The sequence below is a fragment of the Myodes glareolus genome, chromosome 8, assembly GCF_982192425.1.
Source record: "Myodes glareolus chromosome 8, mMyoGla1.1, whole genome shotgun sequence".
NCBI classification, from domain to species: domain Eukaryota; kingdom Metazoa; phylum Chordata; class Mammalia; order Rodentia; family Cricetidae; genus Myodes; species Myodes glareolus.
The window spans coordinates 4,891,981-4,911,901 of NC_142033.1; the positions used below are offsets into that span (position 1 = coordinate 4,891,981).

The following is a 19,921-nucleotide window of genomic DNA, read 5'->3' on the forward strand; positions in this document are numbered from 1 at the left end:
TATGATTTTTTGGGGGGCTTGCAGACTTGTTGGGGTACCAGGAGGGACAGAAACCCCAACAAGCAGGCTCCTTCATGTTACAGTTGTTACAGTTGGCTAATGGAATTTGAGGCCAACCTGCACTGGTGGTCTATTCTAAAAAAAAAAAATAGAGCTACACAAATACAACGGGAGCAGAAGACCTTGGAATTTGGAATGACTTATAGAAAGATGTCAGGAAGGTAGGATTAGATTTGGTACTGGTAGGATTCATGGTTGAAAAGTGAGATTATTGAAAGATGAATTCTATCCTAATGTGAGAGTAGCAGAAAAGAAACACATGGTGTCCTAAATCAACACCTCAGAGTGATAGTGTCACTTTGTCCATCAGAACTGGAAGGAGAGAAGTCTGTATGATCACTGTCTGAGGTGAGGTACAAGTGAACTGCTGCTCAAAAAGCCAGCTTCAGAGAAGCAGAGACTCTGAAGAGAATGGGCACATTGGGCTATTTCCCTGGAGGACTGTTGTGTGCCCAGAGTGGACAAAAGAGGGGAGATTCTCTCATGGGGAGAATCATAGTAAGAATGTCATAAAGATGATGGCCTAGAGATTCTGGTCCATAAGATGGGAACATGTGTGGGAGTTAGCCTGGAGAATAGGGGTCATTGTCATGTTAGTCTCTCTGTGGTAGCAGAAGTCAGTGTAGCCAGCATCTCCCCTGCGCCTTCTGGACTAATCTAAGGATGTATAATGTGATCTTTTCCTCTGTAGACATGAGCACACCAGTGGATACTACAGAGTATCATCATTTTTCCTTGGGAAATTGCTGGGTGAGCTGGTGCCCAGGAGGTTGTTGTCAAGTATTATATTTACCATTATATTATTCAGCATAACAGGTAAGTGACACATTTGAGTCAATGGAGCAAGATCAATTATTAGATATCTATATTGATAATGATAATGGAGCAAGATAAATTATTACATAACTATATTTATAATGATAATGGAGCAATATCAGTTATTAGATATTTATCCACATGTACTGTAAAGAACTAATTTTTACTCTATGTGTGTGGGGGGGTGTGTGTCTATGTGTCTGTCTGTCTGTCATGTGTGTGTGCACTAAGTGAATGCAGTGCCTGAGAAAGCCAGAAAAGGACATCAAATCCTCTGGAACTGGAGTTATGAAAGAATTTGAGACACCTTGTGGGTGCTGGGATTATAATTCAGGGCTTTGCACTAATAGCACATGCATTTACCATTGAGCCATCTCTCTAGCCCAACTGTATATTTTTCTGTGTGTTTGTGTATAAATGTCTGTTTATTTAAATACAATATAGGAAAGAGGATAATATCTCTTAGATATGTCCATGTGTATAAAATATTTACTGGATACTTTGTCTTCCTCTGCCATCTTACAAACAGGGACCGCAACTTTGGTATTTGTTCAAATTATATTATGTAAATATTATTTAAAATATGTTAACAGAATAATATGTGCACAAGGTCAGGTTTTATCCTAGACTTTTTATAATTTCCATAATTTTTATACAAATAGAGACACACATAAAAAGCACTGATAAAGCTTAGACTTTGTTTTATAAGACATTTATCTTTCAGAACCAGTCATGTATGGGAGGATTTGGGGAATATGTTTGTCCTGCTAGCCAAACAGTCAGAATTTGATCCTCAGAATCCACAGTAGAGGACAGAATCAGTCCACAAAGTTGTCCTTCAACTCCATATACCCAGCATGGCAATAGACAGCATGGGACATGCACACCACAGCACATGCACCTGATGGCACATGCACACCATGGCACATGCACCCCATAGCACATGCACACCACACACATGCACCTGATGGCACATGCACACCATGGCACATGCACCCCATAGCACATGCACACCACAGCACATGCACACCATGGCACTTGCATGCCATGGCACATGCACACCATGGTACATGCATGCTACGGGACATGCACACCAAGGTGTTGAAATAACCAGGCTAGCTAAAGGATACAACAATTATATTTTTATTTAATATAAGGGGAAAACTCACGAGACAGGAAATGAGAAATCCAAGCACAGCAGTGACTCACAGGAATGGTGCAGAGAGAGAGAGCACCTGGGCACAGAGAGAGAACACCTGGTGGTGCACAGGTTTTGCCTCAGGTCCCAGAAACCATGTCTTAACTGGACTCCACCTCTTAAAGATAATTGGCTAACAAGGTTTTCCCTATCATCTCCTCCTTTTGTCTAAACAAGAGTGATCCAAAACCAATGCTAAACTATATACAATAGGAACAGATATCAAGTATAAAATTACAAACAACATAAGCAATATTAAGCAAGGAACACCTGACAAATGTTTTAGTAAACATTCTATTCCAAGGAGTGTAAATCTTACATCAGAAATAAGCCTGGCTAAATCATAAGAGGAAGGTAACTACAACTACCTAATCTTCAACCCCATCAAAGGCCTGAGAAGGGAGATAATATTACTTGAGAAGACCGGAAGTGCAATCAAGCAGCTTCCAAAGTGAGCAGAATATGACGGAGACAATTAGCTACTTGAGCAATCACCCAAAATCTCTTTTGCAATGTTGAAGCAACCAACTTTGGCTAAGGCCTAATGTAACTGACACACCATTTTCAGAGGCAGAAAATGTTTCAAAACCGTCTTACCCAGTCTTGGCAGGATTTGACAATCTTTTTTCTTGTGTCCTGCTTATCCGTGGCAGATACCATGTACTTTGAAAACAGTTAGACATGGAATTCAGCTCCTCTAGACTCTAACTTGTGTCTTTGTGACTATTATAGAAACACAGGACTGTGCATGACTCATAGCACTAGCTCCATAAAGCTTACAAATCAGCTTGTGGGACCCATTGCCTTCCTCCAGAGCAGTTACATGATGACTTCATAGGGAAAACTAAATTTGAAGACACCTACCTTTCCTTTATGTATTAAAAGCACTTCAAGGTTATTTAATTCTTGCCTTAGACATCTTGCAGTATATCAAGAAAGAAAGTCAGGGTAGGAACTCCAGGCAGAAACCTGTGAGCAAGAAGTGAAGCAGAGGCCATGGAGGGGTGCTATTTACTGACTTGCTCCTAATGGCTTTCTCAGCCTGATTTCTTTTGGAAACAAGAACTACCTGCCCAGGGATGGCATCATCTACAGTTGTTTAAAAGCTACCACCTAAATTCATCAAGAAAATAACCCCATAGGCTTGCATGCATACCAATCTAATGGAGGGATTTTCTTAATGAGGTTCTATCTCCCCATAGTCCTGATGCTATTTCTTTTACTAATGTAATTACAATAAACACAAGGGAATGAGGACAAGAAAGATTTCTATTGGTAATTCTCCTGTGAGAGAATACAGTAGAATTTTGGCAGTTGTGTCCCCTATAGCGCTACATGTCAGGATCTCATAAATGAATCATAATCGTTTATAAAAGAGAATAGGTATTATATGGAAAGGTGTTTTATGGCAAGTATAAACATGAAGTCATATGATGAGACTGGAGAGATGCCTCATCGGTTAAGAGCACTTGTTGCCACCCCACAGCCCCCAAATCTGATTCCCAGCATCCTCATCATCAGCTCTAGGAGATCTGATCCCCTCTTCTGGCCGTATAATGACTGTATAATGACTTTATTTGAAAACTGTACAATATCCTGGATTTCAGCAGCTGTATTGACCACCGCCATTTTTATCTTTCTAAGGAGTACGAACAGATGTGAAGGGTTTCTTCATTACGATATTTACCGTCATGATGTTGGCTTATTGTGTCAGTTCCCTGCCGCTGTCTATAGGAGCAGGGGAGAATGCAGCAGCTGTACCAACACAACTGATAGCCATCTATTTTATGTTCATGGTGGTGAGTGTGAACTGTATTTATAAGAGGAAAACTTTCCATGTGTTCTTCCTTGCACATCTAACCTGTTGGACACATCAGGACTTGGGACAGAGGCCTTATGCTAAAGCTTATCATGGTCTGTAGAAGAGAAGGCGCTGCCTTTCCTTCTAGGCTTTCTGGCTGCTGATCTGATTTAGTCCTATGATGTGGTTGGCATGCCCTTTCTAGTGAGCTCTTAACAGACATTTCTTGGGATCATATTACAAAATCATAATAAATAAGAACTTCAAGAAAGTGGTGTGATTGGCTGATCCCCCCACAAGATGGACTGCATCCAGTGTAAGAGAACTGCCTTCTCTTTTAGCCATAGCAGATGTGATTTGGTTTATTCAGTAGTCTCTAGAAGAAAAGCCAAGGTCATGGTCAATGTAATTGTTCAGTATCTGGAGTCTATCTCAGAGGTCACTTGTTCTGAAAATTGTTAGAAATAGTAGAAGATTCCAGACTCCTAAGGACTAACCAGTCTCCTGAATTAGCATACTTTTTCTCATCTGTCTGTAATTGGTTACTCAGTCTTAGTTTTTCATGCCCATAAATTACACAATTAATGTAAATGAATCAATCAATTAATGGAACCATATCCCATATTTTCCCAAAAAGCATATCAGGTAAGTAGAACGATTAATGTAGTGTGTTGATTGTTTATGTTCTTTTTGCTACTGCAGGAGCATACTGTTGCTTGGCAATGGCAGATGCATTTCATTGAGAAAATGCAAAGATTTGTTTTTATTCTTATTTAAATAGTCATATATGTATGACTATCCTCTAATGTAAAACTTTAACAAATTTTTGTTTGAGAAATTCTTAAATGCAAATAAAGTGTTTAAATGAAGTCTATGTCATTTTCTCCCTCTCCTAAATTCTTCCCTGTGGAATTTTGAATGAGAAATGTGCCCTAAGGCTCAGCGACTTGAACACTTGCTTCACAGATGATAATACTATGTGAGAGGCTCTGGAACCATTAGGAGGTAGAGACTGATGGGAAAGTCTGTCCCTGGGCAGGGGAGGGGCTGTGGGTGTTTATGGTCTTGTCCTCTTCCTCCTCCCTCTCTTCTTTGCACTCTGTCACGTGAAGATGTGAATATTCAACACATCTTCACCCAAGTCCTTGTGTGCTACCTGCTGCCCGCTACCATGCCTTCCTGCAAAGATGTCCTCTTATCTCTCTGGAAGCCCAAAGACAAAGGAACTCTCTCTTCCACAAGCTGCCTTGATCATGGCGTTGTATTTCGGCAGCAGGGAAGTAACTGCTACATTTCCTGTCGCTCTCGCCGTTCTCCTCTCCCTGTCTCATTCTTTGTTCTGCATTTTGTAAACCACTGGGTCTACTTAACTGTGCCCATACATGCCTGTATGGAGGGCCACCTACTGGAGTATGGGTAGGCTCCCAGGGGCCATATCCTAAAAGAAAACTGGCTCTCCCCGTCCCTGCAGCCATCAACTGCCTGTAGCTCCTCACGTGGGGGTAGGAGTTCATGGCCAATTCTCTCCTTCATACAGGGATTTTATTTTCTGTCTTGATCTTGTACAGGTGATGTCCATGTTGTCACAACTGCTCTGCATTCATATGTGCCACTGTCCTGTTGTGACAAGAAAACACTGTCTTGTTGTAGTTGTCCACTGCCTCTGGCTCCTACAATCTCTCTAGACTCTCTATCATAATGAACCTGGATCCTTGGGAGGAGGGTGTGATATCCAGATGTCCCATTTAGGCCTAGATCTTGTGTAGTCTCTCTTCTCTACCTGATCTGTGGAGAGTCTGTGTTAATCACTTTCTCCTGCAAAAGGAAGTTTCTCTGATGAAGGTCTGAGATGCACTAATTTATGAGTATCACAACTCATTCAAAGTCAGTTTAATACCATATCCATTTAAAAGAATAACAGTAGATTCTCCTCTGGGACCTATGACCCCACTAACCACAACATCAGACATGATGCAGCTTTACATTATTGCAGCTTCAGGGAACCAGTCTCAGGCTGCAGCATGGCTCAAAGAGAAACTCACAGCATCAAAACACATAGACATTTTCTATCTGAGGGCTTTTTAGGGAAAGTTAAAAAAAACTCATGCATACTCTTGGTGGTTGTCTTCATTTTCTCATGTTGGCTCTTCTTGCTATTACATTCATTTTATTCCTGCTCATTGATCCTTGAATTACTACATTGCTTTGTCTTCTGTCTTTTTTTTTACAAATTATATATCCCAGCCAATAATTTCAGGCAGTATAAGAGTCATAAAAAGGTCACAGTCCAAATGTAAAGATTGTGTGTAGCTTCTAATTATCCAAGAACAACTGCAGTCCTCATTTGTGGCTACAGAGTCAAGTTATCTTCTGTAGCCTTGATTAGTCAGAATTTATTTTCACAAATTGAGGTCAGGAATGAGTGCTAGGAATTAATAATTTGCCAGCTAGCAATCATTGGACTTTTTTGTATTTACAACTGAACCAGATCCTACAGCTGTGCGTCATTCCTTATCTAAGATAGTTGATCTTAAAAACTTTTAGCAAGACATCTGGTCTAGTCTAACACTTTTTTGAAGCTAGTACCATCTAATGGTTACACAAGCAACCTTTAACTGTAATTCTCAGCATTAAGATTAAATAGATTTGATCCAGTATGGCTCCTAGTTAACATTAGAGCTGAGATTTAAAGCAGCTTCTAAGTATGACTCGCAGATCTCATGTAACCGTAGGCCTAGCTATGAAACATTATTTTATTCATCAAAATTACACAGCTTCAGGAAAAATTATCTTCCTGACAAGCCATGGATATAAATTCCCAGTGAGATATAATAAACATGATATAAACACATTATAATACTGGCAGTGGGGAACTCCCCATACCGTATACATAGCAGCAGCAACAAGATGAAAGCACAGCATAAGCAGAAGACATTCTGGGGTCTCTCTCATAAACCTTGCTTGAACTCCTGGGAGGCTGACACCTGAACCTCAGTTACCATCTGCTGTTGCTATAATATGTCTGTTGGCTACCAACCAGCATTCCATCTTGTAGAGGACGCCATAAATATAATAAAAAAATTGAGTGGTTGGGCACTGCCATTGGAGTAGTCTCTCCAATACCTCTATGCTTTTCATTCACCCCAAGAAAGAGAATACAGACAGGTGGAAAGGCCACTGTCCTTGATCATACTTGTACCTTCATCCCAAGTCTCCTGGAATTCCCCTCCTCCATATTTAAACAGTTCTAGCTCACTGCCCATACTGATATCACCCAATCAAGATGTAAGTCACTACATACAGCGGACAAAGGAAAACTGAAGGAAAATTCTGCCCATCATATTCAGAATTGGACTCAGAATACTCTGCTAAGGCTGCTGGCCTGGACTGTAGAATAGTTTCTGTAAAGAAAGTCTTGGCATTCTTGTTCTTAGACCTAAAAGCCTCTTTCATTATTGGGCACTCCTGTTGGGGTATGGTGATGATATTTTTACCCAATGATTGCTGGGGAGCTGGACTCTCATGGGATGGGGCTGCAGACAAACATGACATTAGTGGAACAGTGAAGACGGTGATTAAAAAGAAATCCCACACTAGCTCAGAACTGAGTATAATAAAGGGTTATTTATTTAGGGGTAGACTCACAGCTCACAGTCCTCTGCTTGAATGGGAAATAGCAACAGAATCCCACAGCCAGAAAAAAGTGAGAACATGAGCTTTACATGGGCATTTATAGTAGAAGAGGCCACACCAAGTGGGCGGGTAACTTAAAGGCTACTGGCTGTAGGAGTTCCTGCAGTACCACAGTTAATCTGTAGGAGATTGGCTCTATTGCCATCCCAGAGCAAGGACCACAAAGCACAGCAGAAACAGCAAGGCCCATGACCATTTCCAAGAGTTCTGCCCATTGTTGTATATGGTCCTTCTACCTTAGAGTGTAAAAGGGAAACGTAGTCACCTGGGAGCCCAGAACTGCCTGAGCATTGTTATTAAAGATTTAAAAATGCAGTTCTACAATGACTCTAGTGCATTGGTCAAGGGTTAAAGACGACTGAATGTGTCCATATAAATAAGATGAACAAAGTTTGTGTGACCCCTCCCTTTTCCCTTCTCATATGTGGTTACATATTTAAGGGGGTACACAACAGAAAAAATTTATCCTGGAGAATATATGGCTGGAAATTTAAAAGGTACATGGGATATGATATTCAACTGTCTTGATCAAGTTTCCTTACATTGTGAAACAGATTGGCACTTTTTTTTGGAGTAAACTGCCCGAAACAATAGCTCTCCCTAATGATGTTGCTCCTGTTGCTTGTCAGTCTTTCCACCTTGGTTTACATGTCTGCTTTTGCTATGGGGAGTTCTTTGGATCCTAAGTTTTATCTGAGTCCATAACAAATATAATATTTACTTAAAAAAATTAGAACTGAGGCACCATTTAAAGGAATCTTTCCTTGAAAGTGAACTTTAATTCTGTGAACTTTTATAACTGAGTGCACTCTTGGGAATGTTCACCTTCTCTCAGGAAATCTCATGAAGGGCTTCATCTTGCTCTGCCCATATCTTGCTCCAGCAAATTGGCAGACAGGGCACTGCCTACTTCCTAGTAGCAAGCAGGCCTCTACCACCTTGAGACTGAGTGACTTGTCCATCCATAACTAAACTTTGCCTTTATCTTGAAAGCACTGTGGTTTCAGCAAAACTTTGGCTATGAAGAGCAGATTTGATCATTTCTGGCAAATATAAACATAAAACTTTAAAGAACTCTCTTCAAAATAAGCCTTTAAAATCGTGGCTCAAGACTTGCTGTCTCTAAATGGTTACTAAGCAAGGTCAACCCTTGGATTCCCAGCTAGCTTGTGGATCCACTGACTGCCAGATCTTAAAATAAAGTCCCTGATTATAATACACACTCAGAAATTTGTCCACTGTCAGACAGAAGCCTACAGAACTCTTCAGCAGCTCTGTGGTCAACAAAAGCTGTGGACAGGCAATAAAGAAGTTTCTTTCACCTGTTCCTTTCATTGGCATTAGAAAATACAAACAATACAAACTCTTGATTATTAAAACAAATGATTAACCAATAAACCCTCATTCCATGAATATAGCTCCTAATATATTTTCTGATATGATAAAATAATATGCCAAAATATGGGCACCATTAAAGCAGAAAGCAAAAATTCTAGCAGCATCCTTATGGCCTCTAGCATGTTTCAAATGTGAAAGAATAATAACATTCTTTTCTTGGAGCTGACAGGTTTCTTTCTGAGGTGATTAACCTCACCAACATATTTAAACAGCAATGCAAAATCAAACTCAAAACTAGCATGTTAATGTCATAGATATAAAAGATTTCTCTTTACTCTCCTTCTGTACCCTGATGATAAAGAAATAGTTGATTTTTAATGCATACTTTCAATAGTCAAACACCCATGATCCATGGAATTTTAAAAAGTAAGAATGATTTTTTAAAAAAGATTTTAAGAATGTAAAGGTAAGACTGAGCATGGTGGAATATCCCCTTAACCACAGCACTCAGGAGTTAGAGGCAAGTGGATCTCTGTGAATCCAAGGCCAGACTGGTCCACAGAGCAGTGAGTTCCAGGACCTCCAAAGTTACATAGAGAAACCCTCTCTCAAAAAAATAAAAAAATGACAAAGGAGGTGGAAGATAAAAAGAGATTTTTAATTAAAGAAAATGGTTTATGTATGAAGATTAAAATGGCTAGAATGGAAAAAAACTAGAAAGCTTATACAAGTTTCAAGGGTCCAAGTAAATTATTTTAGCAATATAAAAGATAAGACTTAAAGATGATATACATGATACAGCAATTTATGAGTCAAAGGTCAATACACCAATGCCAAACCTCTACTTAAATCAGCAGAGTTGTCATGAGGTATTGACCAAGTCATTTTCACATTTATAAACACAGGCTTCTAAAGATTTACATAACCAATTCCAAATATCACAGAACCAAAACAAAAATACATGTAATAAAGATAGTTAATTGTGTTTTGCTAACAGTATTAGATTAACTCCTTGAAAAATAAAACCAAGATTTGTTTAAAATTGTTTGTGTTCCTTTGTCTGAACTTTATCTAAATGTCACATGGAGTTATAGTCCCAAGGCTGGTAGAGCTCTCCTGTGTTTTCAGAAGAGCTTACACCCTACAGCAAATGGGACACAGATGGTGAGAGAGATCAGGCAGAACTTTGGCCATTTTCTTCCTAGCTCAGACAGTATGAAGGACTATGAGACCCCTCTGGTAAATACTCCATCTTCTTGATCAGAGAGGCCATGTAGTATGGGGAGAGCATACTCTGACCAGCCTATATCTTATAATAAATCCATGTAGACTCAGGCTATATGCAATGAAAAACAGAATTTATAATTGTGTGGGAGTTGTGTTGGTTAGTTTTCTTTTCATCTTGTCATAATTCTTGGTCATAATGGAGAGGAAACCTCTTCAGGAGTGCTGGCACATGCTTAGAGCCAGCCTGGTCTATGGGACAGTCAGGGATGCAGAGAGAAATCTTGTTCGAAGCAAAACAAAACAAAACCAACCTCTGTTGAGAAAAGATTTCATCAAATTCACTTGTAGGCAAGTCTATGGAGGAAGTGTTCTTTTATTAATGATTGATGTGGGAGGTCCCAGCCCACTGTGGACAACACTACAGTGGGAAGGTCATCCATGCTGTGGAAGCCATTATGAGTAAGTCATTAGGCACCATCATTCCATGGACTCTGTTCCAGCTCCTGCCTCCAGGTTCCTCCCTTGAATTTCCATGTTGACTTCTCTTAATGATAGACTGTGGTCAAGATGGGAAAGTCAAATAAACCCTTTTATCCATTATCACAAGAGTAGAAACCAAATTACCTGTAGTCTACACAGGTGTGTGTCAATCAGGTATGAGTGTTAATGAACTTGCCAAAAGAAAAAAATGGGGGTATGGATATAATTAATAACCCACATGGGAGATCTGAACTGAAATCCTTTGAAGAAATCCAGATGAACTTCTACAGATACCAAAGAGACAAAGAAACTGACAAATGCTTAAATATGCACTAGTAGGAACCCACCACCTCCTCAGATGGAGAGACATGAACATTACATGTCTCCTATCACGGGGAATCCAGTGGACTTCCCACCAGGGAATCTAAAATCAGTTTCTCATCAACTGTGTTGAGGATCTCTCTTCCACTTTGCTTTCTCTTAGGTTACAAAGTTTTCACCCAGAATCCTCTGCTAAAATTTTCAGTCCATGGTTTCCTGCTTGGGGACCAAATACTACTTAAAGGTCAAAAAACAAAACAAAACAGAAAACAAGTTGAAAAGGACCTGGGAGGCCCTCTTGCTGTGATGTTAACTGAGAACACAGTTCAGAAGGTTAAGGAGGTAGGTCACGTTCCAGCCAAGTGAAAGGGTGCTGACATTATTGTTCCAGGAAAATGGCCAATCTTAGTACAAGGAAAACCTTTAAAATGAACTTTTAAAAGTCTTGTTTATTATTTTTTTTACACGATAATAAAAATTTATTAATGTAACAAAAACAGCCTTTCTACAGTTCATTTTGATGAGTGTCTAGTCTTAACCATACCTAGGAAACAAAATATACATATAAACAAACAAAAACTAGAAACCTTTCTCTGATGAAAAAGTACACATGCCCCAAATTATCCACTTTGGATCATTCAGGCAGCCTTTAAAATTTATTCCCAAAAGGATTCTAACAATCCCTCATAACCTAAGAGACATGGAGTTGATAGCGTTCACTCTGCTTTTACCTTTGCTAAATGTGCTTATAAAACTGAAGTAGACAGCTAAATACTTGGGTAAACTGTACAGTGCATGTGCCCAAAGAGTGATTGCTACACCTGTGAGGCAGGACATCCTCATGGTCAAGTATCCATTTCCTTTGAGTGGGACACTGTCTACCAGAGCAAATGGCATGTTGTCCTCTCTATGAGAGAAAGACACATGGATTGGTAAAGCTTGCCGGGGTCTATTGTTCTTGTTCCCAGATGTGCAGGCAGGCCCACTGAACACCTCATATCAATAGAGAGAATGAGTTATTCCTCATACTGCATGGGATGAATTCTCTCATCAATGGGTAGTGATAGTTCCAATGGATGATGTTACCTCTGTTGGGTTTATTGTTGATGTTTAGAATTGTTTGCCTAACCTGAGTCTTTTTTATTTCCTTGTGAAATATAGTATTGTCTCTTCAATTTCTGTAAATCATACTGGAATTTTGAAGGGGATTGCAATGAATCTGTTTGTTACTTTAGGTAGGAAGAATATTTTCCTATTTATTCTCTGAATCTATTAGCATAGAGGTCTATCTTCTTGTATCTTCAATGTTTTATCCATGTCTTAAATTTTCTCTTGTACAAGTATTTTATTTGTTTAAATTTATGGCAATATATTTCCTCCCTTTCCCCCTTTTGAGATTACTGTGAATGAGGTCATTTCTTCATTTTGTTCCCACTGTGTTTAAAATTTGTAGTTGGGAAAAATTCCTGGCTTTTCTCTGTTTGTCATGGTGTTTTATCACAGCCACAGAAAAGGAACTAAGACAGCTGGTTATTATATAAACATATTATATAAATATAATATTATATTATATTATTAAGGTGTATTATATAATATAAATATATTTATTATAAAGTTTTTTATATGGGACTTTAAAATCTAGTTATGAAGCCAAATGTATTTTCTGTACAATTTTTTTGGTCAGGAGCAGTCTGAATGCATGCACACAGTCATTGTTTTGCAAAGCTAGTGTACTTAAGAGTGGACAGAACAAGTTTTATGTGAACATCAGACCTGTTCCCTGTTTAGCCCCATCAGGGCCTTATCAATCTCCATGTGGTTCTGTGGTTTTTTACTATTTTTACATGGGGGATTGGATGCTCTTTCTTCTCCTTTTTACCACATTGTGTGGTTGGTCTATTCTAGGCTTGAAGTTGTCTTAAGGTGATATTTCAAATGAATTCAAAATTGCTTCTGAAGTCACAAAGGTAGAGTCAAAACTCTTATACATATCAGGACTTATTGATCCTTGAAACTAAAAGTGGGTACATGATGTTCAGTGTTTGTCCTACTTAGGGTTTCTGTTGCTGTAATGAAACACCATGACCAAAGTGAAAGTTGAGGAGAAAGGGGTTTATTTGGCTTATATTTCTATATCACGGTTCATCATTGAAGGAAGTCAGAATCATAACTAAAACTGGCAGGAACTTGGAGGCAGGAGCTGATGCAGAGACCATGGACAGGTGCTGCTTATAAGTTTGATCAGACTGCTTTCTTATAGAATGTGGGACCAACAGACCACGGATGATACCACCCACAATGGCTGTCCGAGACCACTGAATAGATTGTGGGAAGATTGAAAGCCCTTTTAAAGATAAACAATACAAGCATTCATTTGACTCATACAGAGTGGGGTGGCTCTTCCTCCTTTTGGAAACCACAAAGAGCCTTGGCTTTGCCAAGAGTGAAGAATTCTGTTTATAGTTTACTGAAAGAATCTTTTAAAAAACTGGTCTGAGCAGAAGTGGTCTGAAGGACGAAGGGGTCTTGAAGAAGAAGGATCTTGTCTAGATCTCTTACTCATTGGACTGGTTCTAATGTGTGGTTTTGCTCTTTGTAGTTTATCACAGCTCTGTCACTATATTCCATAAACATCATGCACGACCTCTCCTGGATTTACTACTTTAGCATTCCGCATTATGGATTTACAGTAAGTTGCCCTGTCTTTCACTGTACTTGGGTTCTCCAACTGTAGCAAATGAAATGATTCCCAACCAAGTCCTTTCCTCAGCTGTAATTTCTAACCAGTTGCTACCCAGGGTTTTCCTTTCAAGACCAAAAGATAAGAGATTTCCTGTTGGTTTTAGCCAAAGGTCAGTGAGTCATCTCGGGTTTTCCCCTGGTCATGTGTTATTTGAGGGAAATAAAGGGTGAGAAAAATGTCAGAGTAAAGAGGAGAGATAGATGATATGATAAAAAGGCATGCAGTTGAGATACTACTCAATAAGGAAATAATTAAAGGATCATGGACTAAGATACATAGTTTATATCAGATAATAAAAGAAACAGAAATCATGTGATTACAGAGCCATATTAGCCTTCACAACCTGTTTCAATGAAAGCAAGCAAGACTATATTGTTGCTATAAATCAGTAGTATTGTTTTAATTACAGTGTTTATGGGGTTATGGACTTGGCAGAGAGGGAGGATCCTGGAGTAGTCTAGTTACAGAGTCCACTTCTGAGTAGTTGGGAAATCCCATCATTTCAATCCTAAAATTTCTGAGTGTGGGGAGGGGACTGCTTTGCTATACAGACTGAACTTGTTGGGAATTCTTTGTTTAAAAATATTTTTGGAAATTACTGTCAAGATTGAACTTGACATTATAGCTGTGTTTATTCTTTGGAAACGTATGGAAGTATTAAACTATTTGCCTTTCCCTGTTCATGTTTGTATTACAGGCTTTGCTGCACAATGAACTCATGGGACAAAACTTCTGTCCAGAGCACAAAACAGAAGAAACCAATAGATGTTATAACTTTGTAATGTAAGCTTGAGTTCAGTGTCACGATCGGGACATAGACTGCTACTAGACCTAGAGGGGAAACCCATCCTTTCAGAATTAACTCTGTCCTCTGCCCATTCCCCAGAGTGAGTCACTGTAACTAATGCACAGGTGGCTGTGTTTCCATCCTAGTGTTCCATGACGTAGATAATGTGCAGAAAGGGTTCTTTGGCCCTTTAAAAATGGTTTTGGTGTATTGATTGTGGGTTTGAGTTCCTCTATTCAGAATATTTGCGTTTGACTTAGGCTGTTCTGATAGTTTACAAAGGCATTCAGTTTTCACATGGTTAGATTAGGGTCCCTTTGAGCAGAGCCCAAGAATGTGAGGACAGCAAGGTCCAGAAGGTCCTGTCAGCATTCAGGGTCTTCTCTCTGCCTCACACTCTAGAGGACTTCAGGAAATCAAAGGGTGATGTCTCTGTCTCTGTCTCTGTCTCTCTCTCTCTCTCTCTCTCTCTTTCTCTCTCTCGTGTTTAAATGTTTTATCAGAAGACTTGTCCTGCAATGAAAAACACACATTTAACTAAATTCACTAAAAAGCAGCTGTTTTTCTAACCTGTGTACAGGACCCTGCAACCTGCTGTGATCCAACTGCTACTCAGGCTCTGTCTGTAGTCCTGGGCATCTGGGCATGTTCCATAGCAGAGTATCCATAGTTGTCACCATTCTCTTAGTACAGGAGCTGTTAGAAATCGACTGACTTCTGTCTGAAACCCTTCTTCTCTTCTGGTCCTTGGTCTAGAATTTGATGCTGTGTTCTTTTGCCTGACTGTGTGCCTAGTCAGCAGAATCACACAAAGCTTTGATCTCTTAGAGCATCTGTGTGTCATTATATACCTGAGGTTTTCTGCTTAATGGGAACCTAGTACTTCATCCATGACTTTGCCCTTTGAGGAGAGAGCAGCATTGTAGATTTAGAAATGAATGACATAGCTAAGCTTACTAAGCCTGCTTCCACTGGTAACAGCTATGCCTCTTTGGATGGTTTTTGATACTAACTAAGGGACCTGATTCAAGTAGTTTAAATTGGCATAATATATAACAAAATTGTAAGTATATCCTGACTACAGCCAAATAAATATAAAGAAGAAACTGTTAATGATATGTTGAAACTATGGGTTTTTAAAATCATGTAATAATGAATGTATGATAAACTTTGACATATTTTTTATATGTTGACTTACAGATGTACTGGAGAAGAATTCTTGACAATGCGGGGCATCAGTCTCTCTTCATGGGGATTCTGGGAGAATATCGTGGCCTTAGCTTGTATAATGACTATACTCTTATCAATTACCTTTGTACAATTATTAGTTCTTAACAAAAAAAGACATTTTAAAATTACTCTTCCATTTTCTCTGAATTATCTTTAAAAACAACAACTAAAAACTTTGGTTTTTTTCTGTAAAGTCAGTCAAAGTAATGGTTACTGGTAGATTACAGGAGAGAGACAATAATTGATTTCACATGTATACTCAGAAGAGAGGCAGTTAGGCTCTGGTAGATATTCACACAGACAGCACTGGTTAAACTCTATGGGTAACAAGACAAAATCCAATGTTATGAATGTGGGAAACAGACTTGTAAAGAGAGTATTTGGAAGGGCTGGAAGGGAAAAAAGAAAGATGGGGGAGTAATATTGGCTGAAATCTATAGTGTACATATATGTCATTATCAAATTTTTAAAAATAAAAATTACAAATATAAAAAGGAACTTCTTGTGTACAGTATCTAATGAAGACTTTTTCCTGTTTGGTTTCTGTTATACTGTAAATCCGCAATGATTATTTTTTTAAGTTCACAAAATAGTAACAAACTAAATTATAATTAAGAGAGTCTAAGCACCAAAATAATGTTATTACATATTGCATGTTAGTTCATCTCATTGATAATTATCATGAGAGGTAGCCAATCAAATTTGTTTTACCTAGGAATGGAGAATTTGTCCTAGAAAACCTTACCTTCTTTACATTTTTTACATCTTCATCTTTGCAGTGAGAACATAAGCTCTTATCCACCAAATGAATCCATCATCAGCCATTTTCTGGTCTATAAAAATGTATTGATTCTGTTTTCAAAGAATGGTTCTAAAATATGTTATAAAAATCCATGTTACTTCTAAGGTTAAAAAATATCAGTGAACTTGGTGTGGTGGTGCATTCTTACAGTGTTTTCTCTTGGGAGGTGGAATGATCAGGAGTTCAGAGTCATCCTCAGGTAGATAATCTGTTTGAGGCTCCCCAAGGCTAAAAAGACACAACTTCCAAGCCAAAACCAAAACAAACAAAAGACCACACATAATGAATGACCATAAAAACACCTTTGATGAACTCATTAAATAAGATTTGTGATTGGTGTCTTAGTGTTTCTATTGCTTTAATGAAACACTATGACCAAAAATCAACTTGGGGAGGCAAGAGTTTATTTGTCTTACACTTCCATATCACCATTCATCGCCACAGAAAGTCAGGGTAGGACCTCAAACGGCAGGAACCTGGAGGCAGGAGCTGATGCAGAGGCCGTGGAGGGGAACTGCTTACTGGGTCTTCACATTCCTCTTTCAGAATCTTTCTTATAGAAGCCAGGACCAACAGCCCCGGGGTAGCCACACCCACAGTTGCTGGGTCCTCTGCATTGAACATTAATGGGAAAATGCCTTACAATTGGATCTTATAGAGGCATTTTCTCAATTAAGACTCCTTTTCTGATGGATGACCCTAGTTTGTGTCAGCTTACCATAAGCCAGCCAGGACAGGTGCATACTTCTCTGTAGTGATGTAATAGCTCAGTCTTAATTGGGGCCTTTGACTAAATTTGCAGTATGAAGAAAGGATGATGTGGGATTCCCCTTTGTATGCTGTGAATATGATTGGTTAATAAAGAAAACTGGCTTGGCCTGATAGGGCAAAAGAGTAGAGGTAGGCAGGGAAAACTAAACTGAATGCTTGGAGAAAGAAGGGCAGAGTCAGGGAGAATCCATGAAGCTCCACCAGAGAAGGACGCCGGAACTTCAGTCAGTAAGCCATAACCACATGGCAATACACAGATGAACAGAGATGGGTTAGTTTCAGATATGAGTTAGCCAGAAATACGCTTAGGCTATTGACCAAACAGTATTGCAAATACTATACTTTCTGTGTGATTATTTCAGGACTAAGCAGCTGGGAACCAACTATCAGCCTACTTACTATAAAGGACTTGTGACATTTCAGGGGGACTCTGGATCTGAAAAGTCTCTTAAGCTCGGGGTGAACTCAGTGGTATAGAATTGGGCAAGAGGCTCTCCTGGGGAACATTGCAGAGTCACAGATGTTGGGACCCTGCCTTGTATATCACTATCTGTAGAAACTGCCTCTTGCCCACTCCTGCTCTGTTAGTATTTAAGATCATTTGAAGCCCTAGAGACTACAGACTATCATTTAGTAGCTGCTGCATCTACACGTTCCCAGGTATTTATTTCCCTGGGTTTCTATAATTTATACTCATAACTTCTTTATAAGTCTTTTTCCGTAACAGGAAAGTACTCATCAGCAATATGCATGTTGTAAAATATCTTTTAAAAGTGATGCACAATGTAGCAAAAGGTCCAGTGTGGCTCTTGGTGCAGACTCATTGTGACCCTAGCTCTTCCTGTTGCCCCTTTCAGTGTCCCTTCTAACCCATCTGCATTCCTTTTTGACTGTGCTGGCCCACAGACTCTTTCTATCACACTAGGCTAGTACTCAGGTAGAGATCTTCATCCTCCTTCCTGTCCTCCATTCTGGTCTCTCTAGACTTAAACTCAGTCCTTCTGCAGCCTGTCTTCATGAGTCACCACACACACACTGTATGTGTCCATCTTCTAGGGACTTGGGCTTTTGTCGATGACCCAGAGAACTCAGCTCTTTCCTGCCACCCTAGAGTATTTCCTTTCAGCCAAGCTCTTCTATTCATCTGCGAGTATCTGTTGACTTTCAGAACAGCTTTCTACCAAGGACCTCACAATACTCACAAAAGTCTGGAACTTAAGGACAACACAGCTGCTACACATGGTCAGGAGCAGAGTGGGACACTGCAACCAAAAAGCCAGAACACCCACAAACAAAGCCAAGACCATATATGTATAGCAGGAAACAGTTCAAATATCATAACTCTAGATTATTAAATCCAAGTGCAAGAAATACAAGCATGGTCAACCAATACAGAATGCCTCCTCCAGAATGCAGTAGCCCTATTAAAACACTGAAAACTGTTCTACAAGATCCAACTAGAGAACTCTTGGATATAGATCCAAAGGACTCTACATATTACTACAGAAGTGTTTTCTCATCTATATTCACTGCTGCTCTGTTCATTAGAGCCAGAAATTGGGAAGAGCTTTGATGTTCATCAACTGATAAATGAATACTGGAAATGCGGCACATTTACAGAATGGAACACTATTCAGCTGTTTAGAAAAATGAATTATGGAATTTACAAGTAAATCAATGTATCTACAAACACTTTTCTGAGTGTAGCAACCCAGACCCCCAAAAGACAAATACTGTTTTATCTTATATGTGATGCTGATTTTTACACTTTAGACACCTGTTCTTCAATCTAAATAATTATAGAGGTTAGGCAGCTAATAAGGGACTAGTTAAGACAAGAGCATCATCCAAGGAAGGAGAAATAAGAGTACAATGTTGTAAAGAGATAAATGGAAAACTAGGATAGGTTTAAGTGTAAGAGATGAAAGGGCGAGGTAGAGGAGGAATAAAAGGGGCAATTATGCTAAAGGCCATTTGAACACCTAATTGGAAATCTATCATTGTATAAGCTCCCTAAAAATATGTATATATGAAAGAAATAATAATGGGAACAATAATGGAGTCACCATATAATAGAGGAATCAATTTTCTGATATCTTATGTCATCAAGTAAATCTTGAATGGCAGGAATGGATTACATCATGTTGATTCACTGCCCAAAAAAATTCCTATAGATCTCCCCAAACATCATAGACTATTGCCAATACTATTGATTGTCACCATAATCTGATAGTAGCACTCTATTACAGGAGACCCCAGTTACTTATGTCATTGATCACAGAGAAATCAAGCAGGTATGAAACTAGAGGCTTCATCCCTGTTTCTTACATTCATGATAATAGGAGATTCTTTGCACCTCCTACAGGAAAAGAGTATTTAGTATCACCTAGCTATAAACTCTGTGACCTCCATCAGTAACAAGCTTGTAAGATATTCTGGTACAAATGTCATGGGAGCCACCCTACCAACTATTTTTTAAATTGGGATTAAGATCCCCTACATGAAATGAAGCTGATATCTGGCCCTGTTATGTGGCCAAGGACCTGAGACTAGATAGGTGCTGAGCCTGGGGAAAGCCTGCTACTATGTTGTGGCTAAAGAAACAATGCATACAGTAATTTCTAATGACATATTGCTATAAATACAGTCTAGAA

At 39.1% G+C, this 19,921-nt stretch overlaps 1 protein-coding gene across 3 annotated transcripts in view; it reads left to right on the forward strand.

The window, feature by feature from the left end:
• Positions 1–16,192, forward strand: part of LOC148121081 (ATP-binding cassette sub-family G member 3-like) — a 54,509-nt gene extending 38,317 nt beyond the window's left edge. For 2 of the 3 annotated variants that reach the window (XM_087908781.1, XM_087908782.1), the window contains 5 exons: positions 752–876; positions 3,719–3,873; positions 13,534–13,623; positions 14,375–14,460; positions 15,665–16,192. In XM_087908781.1, coding sequence (XP_087764907.1) covers positions 752–876; positions 3,719–3,873; positions 13,534–13,623; positions 14,375–14,460; positions 15,665–15,851 — 643 coding nt within the window. In that variant the 3' untranslated portion in view covers positions 15,852–16,192. Of the gene's footprint in view, positions 1–751; positions 877–3,718; positions 3,874–13,533; positions 13,624–14,374; positions 14,465–15,664 lie in introns of those variants that run through there. The other variant, XM_087908783.1, reaches the window with a different exon arrangement.
• Positions 16,193–19,921: the final 3,729 nt, after the last annotated feature.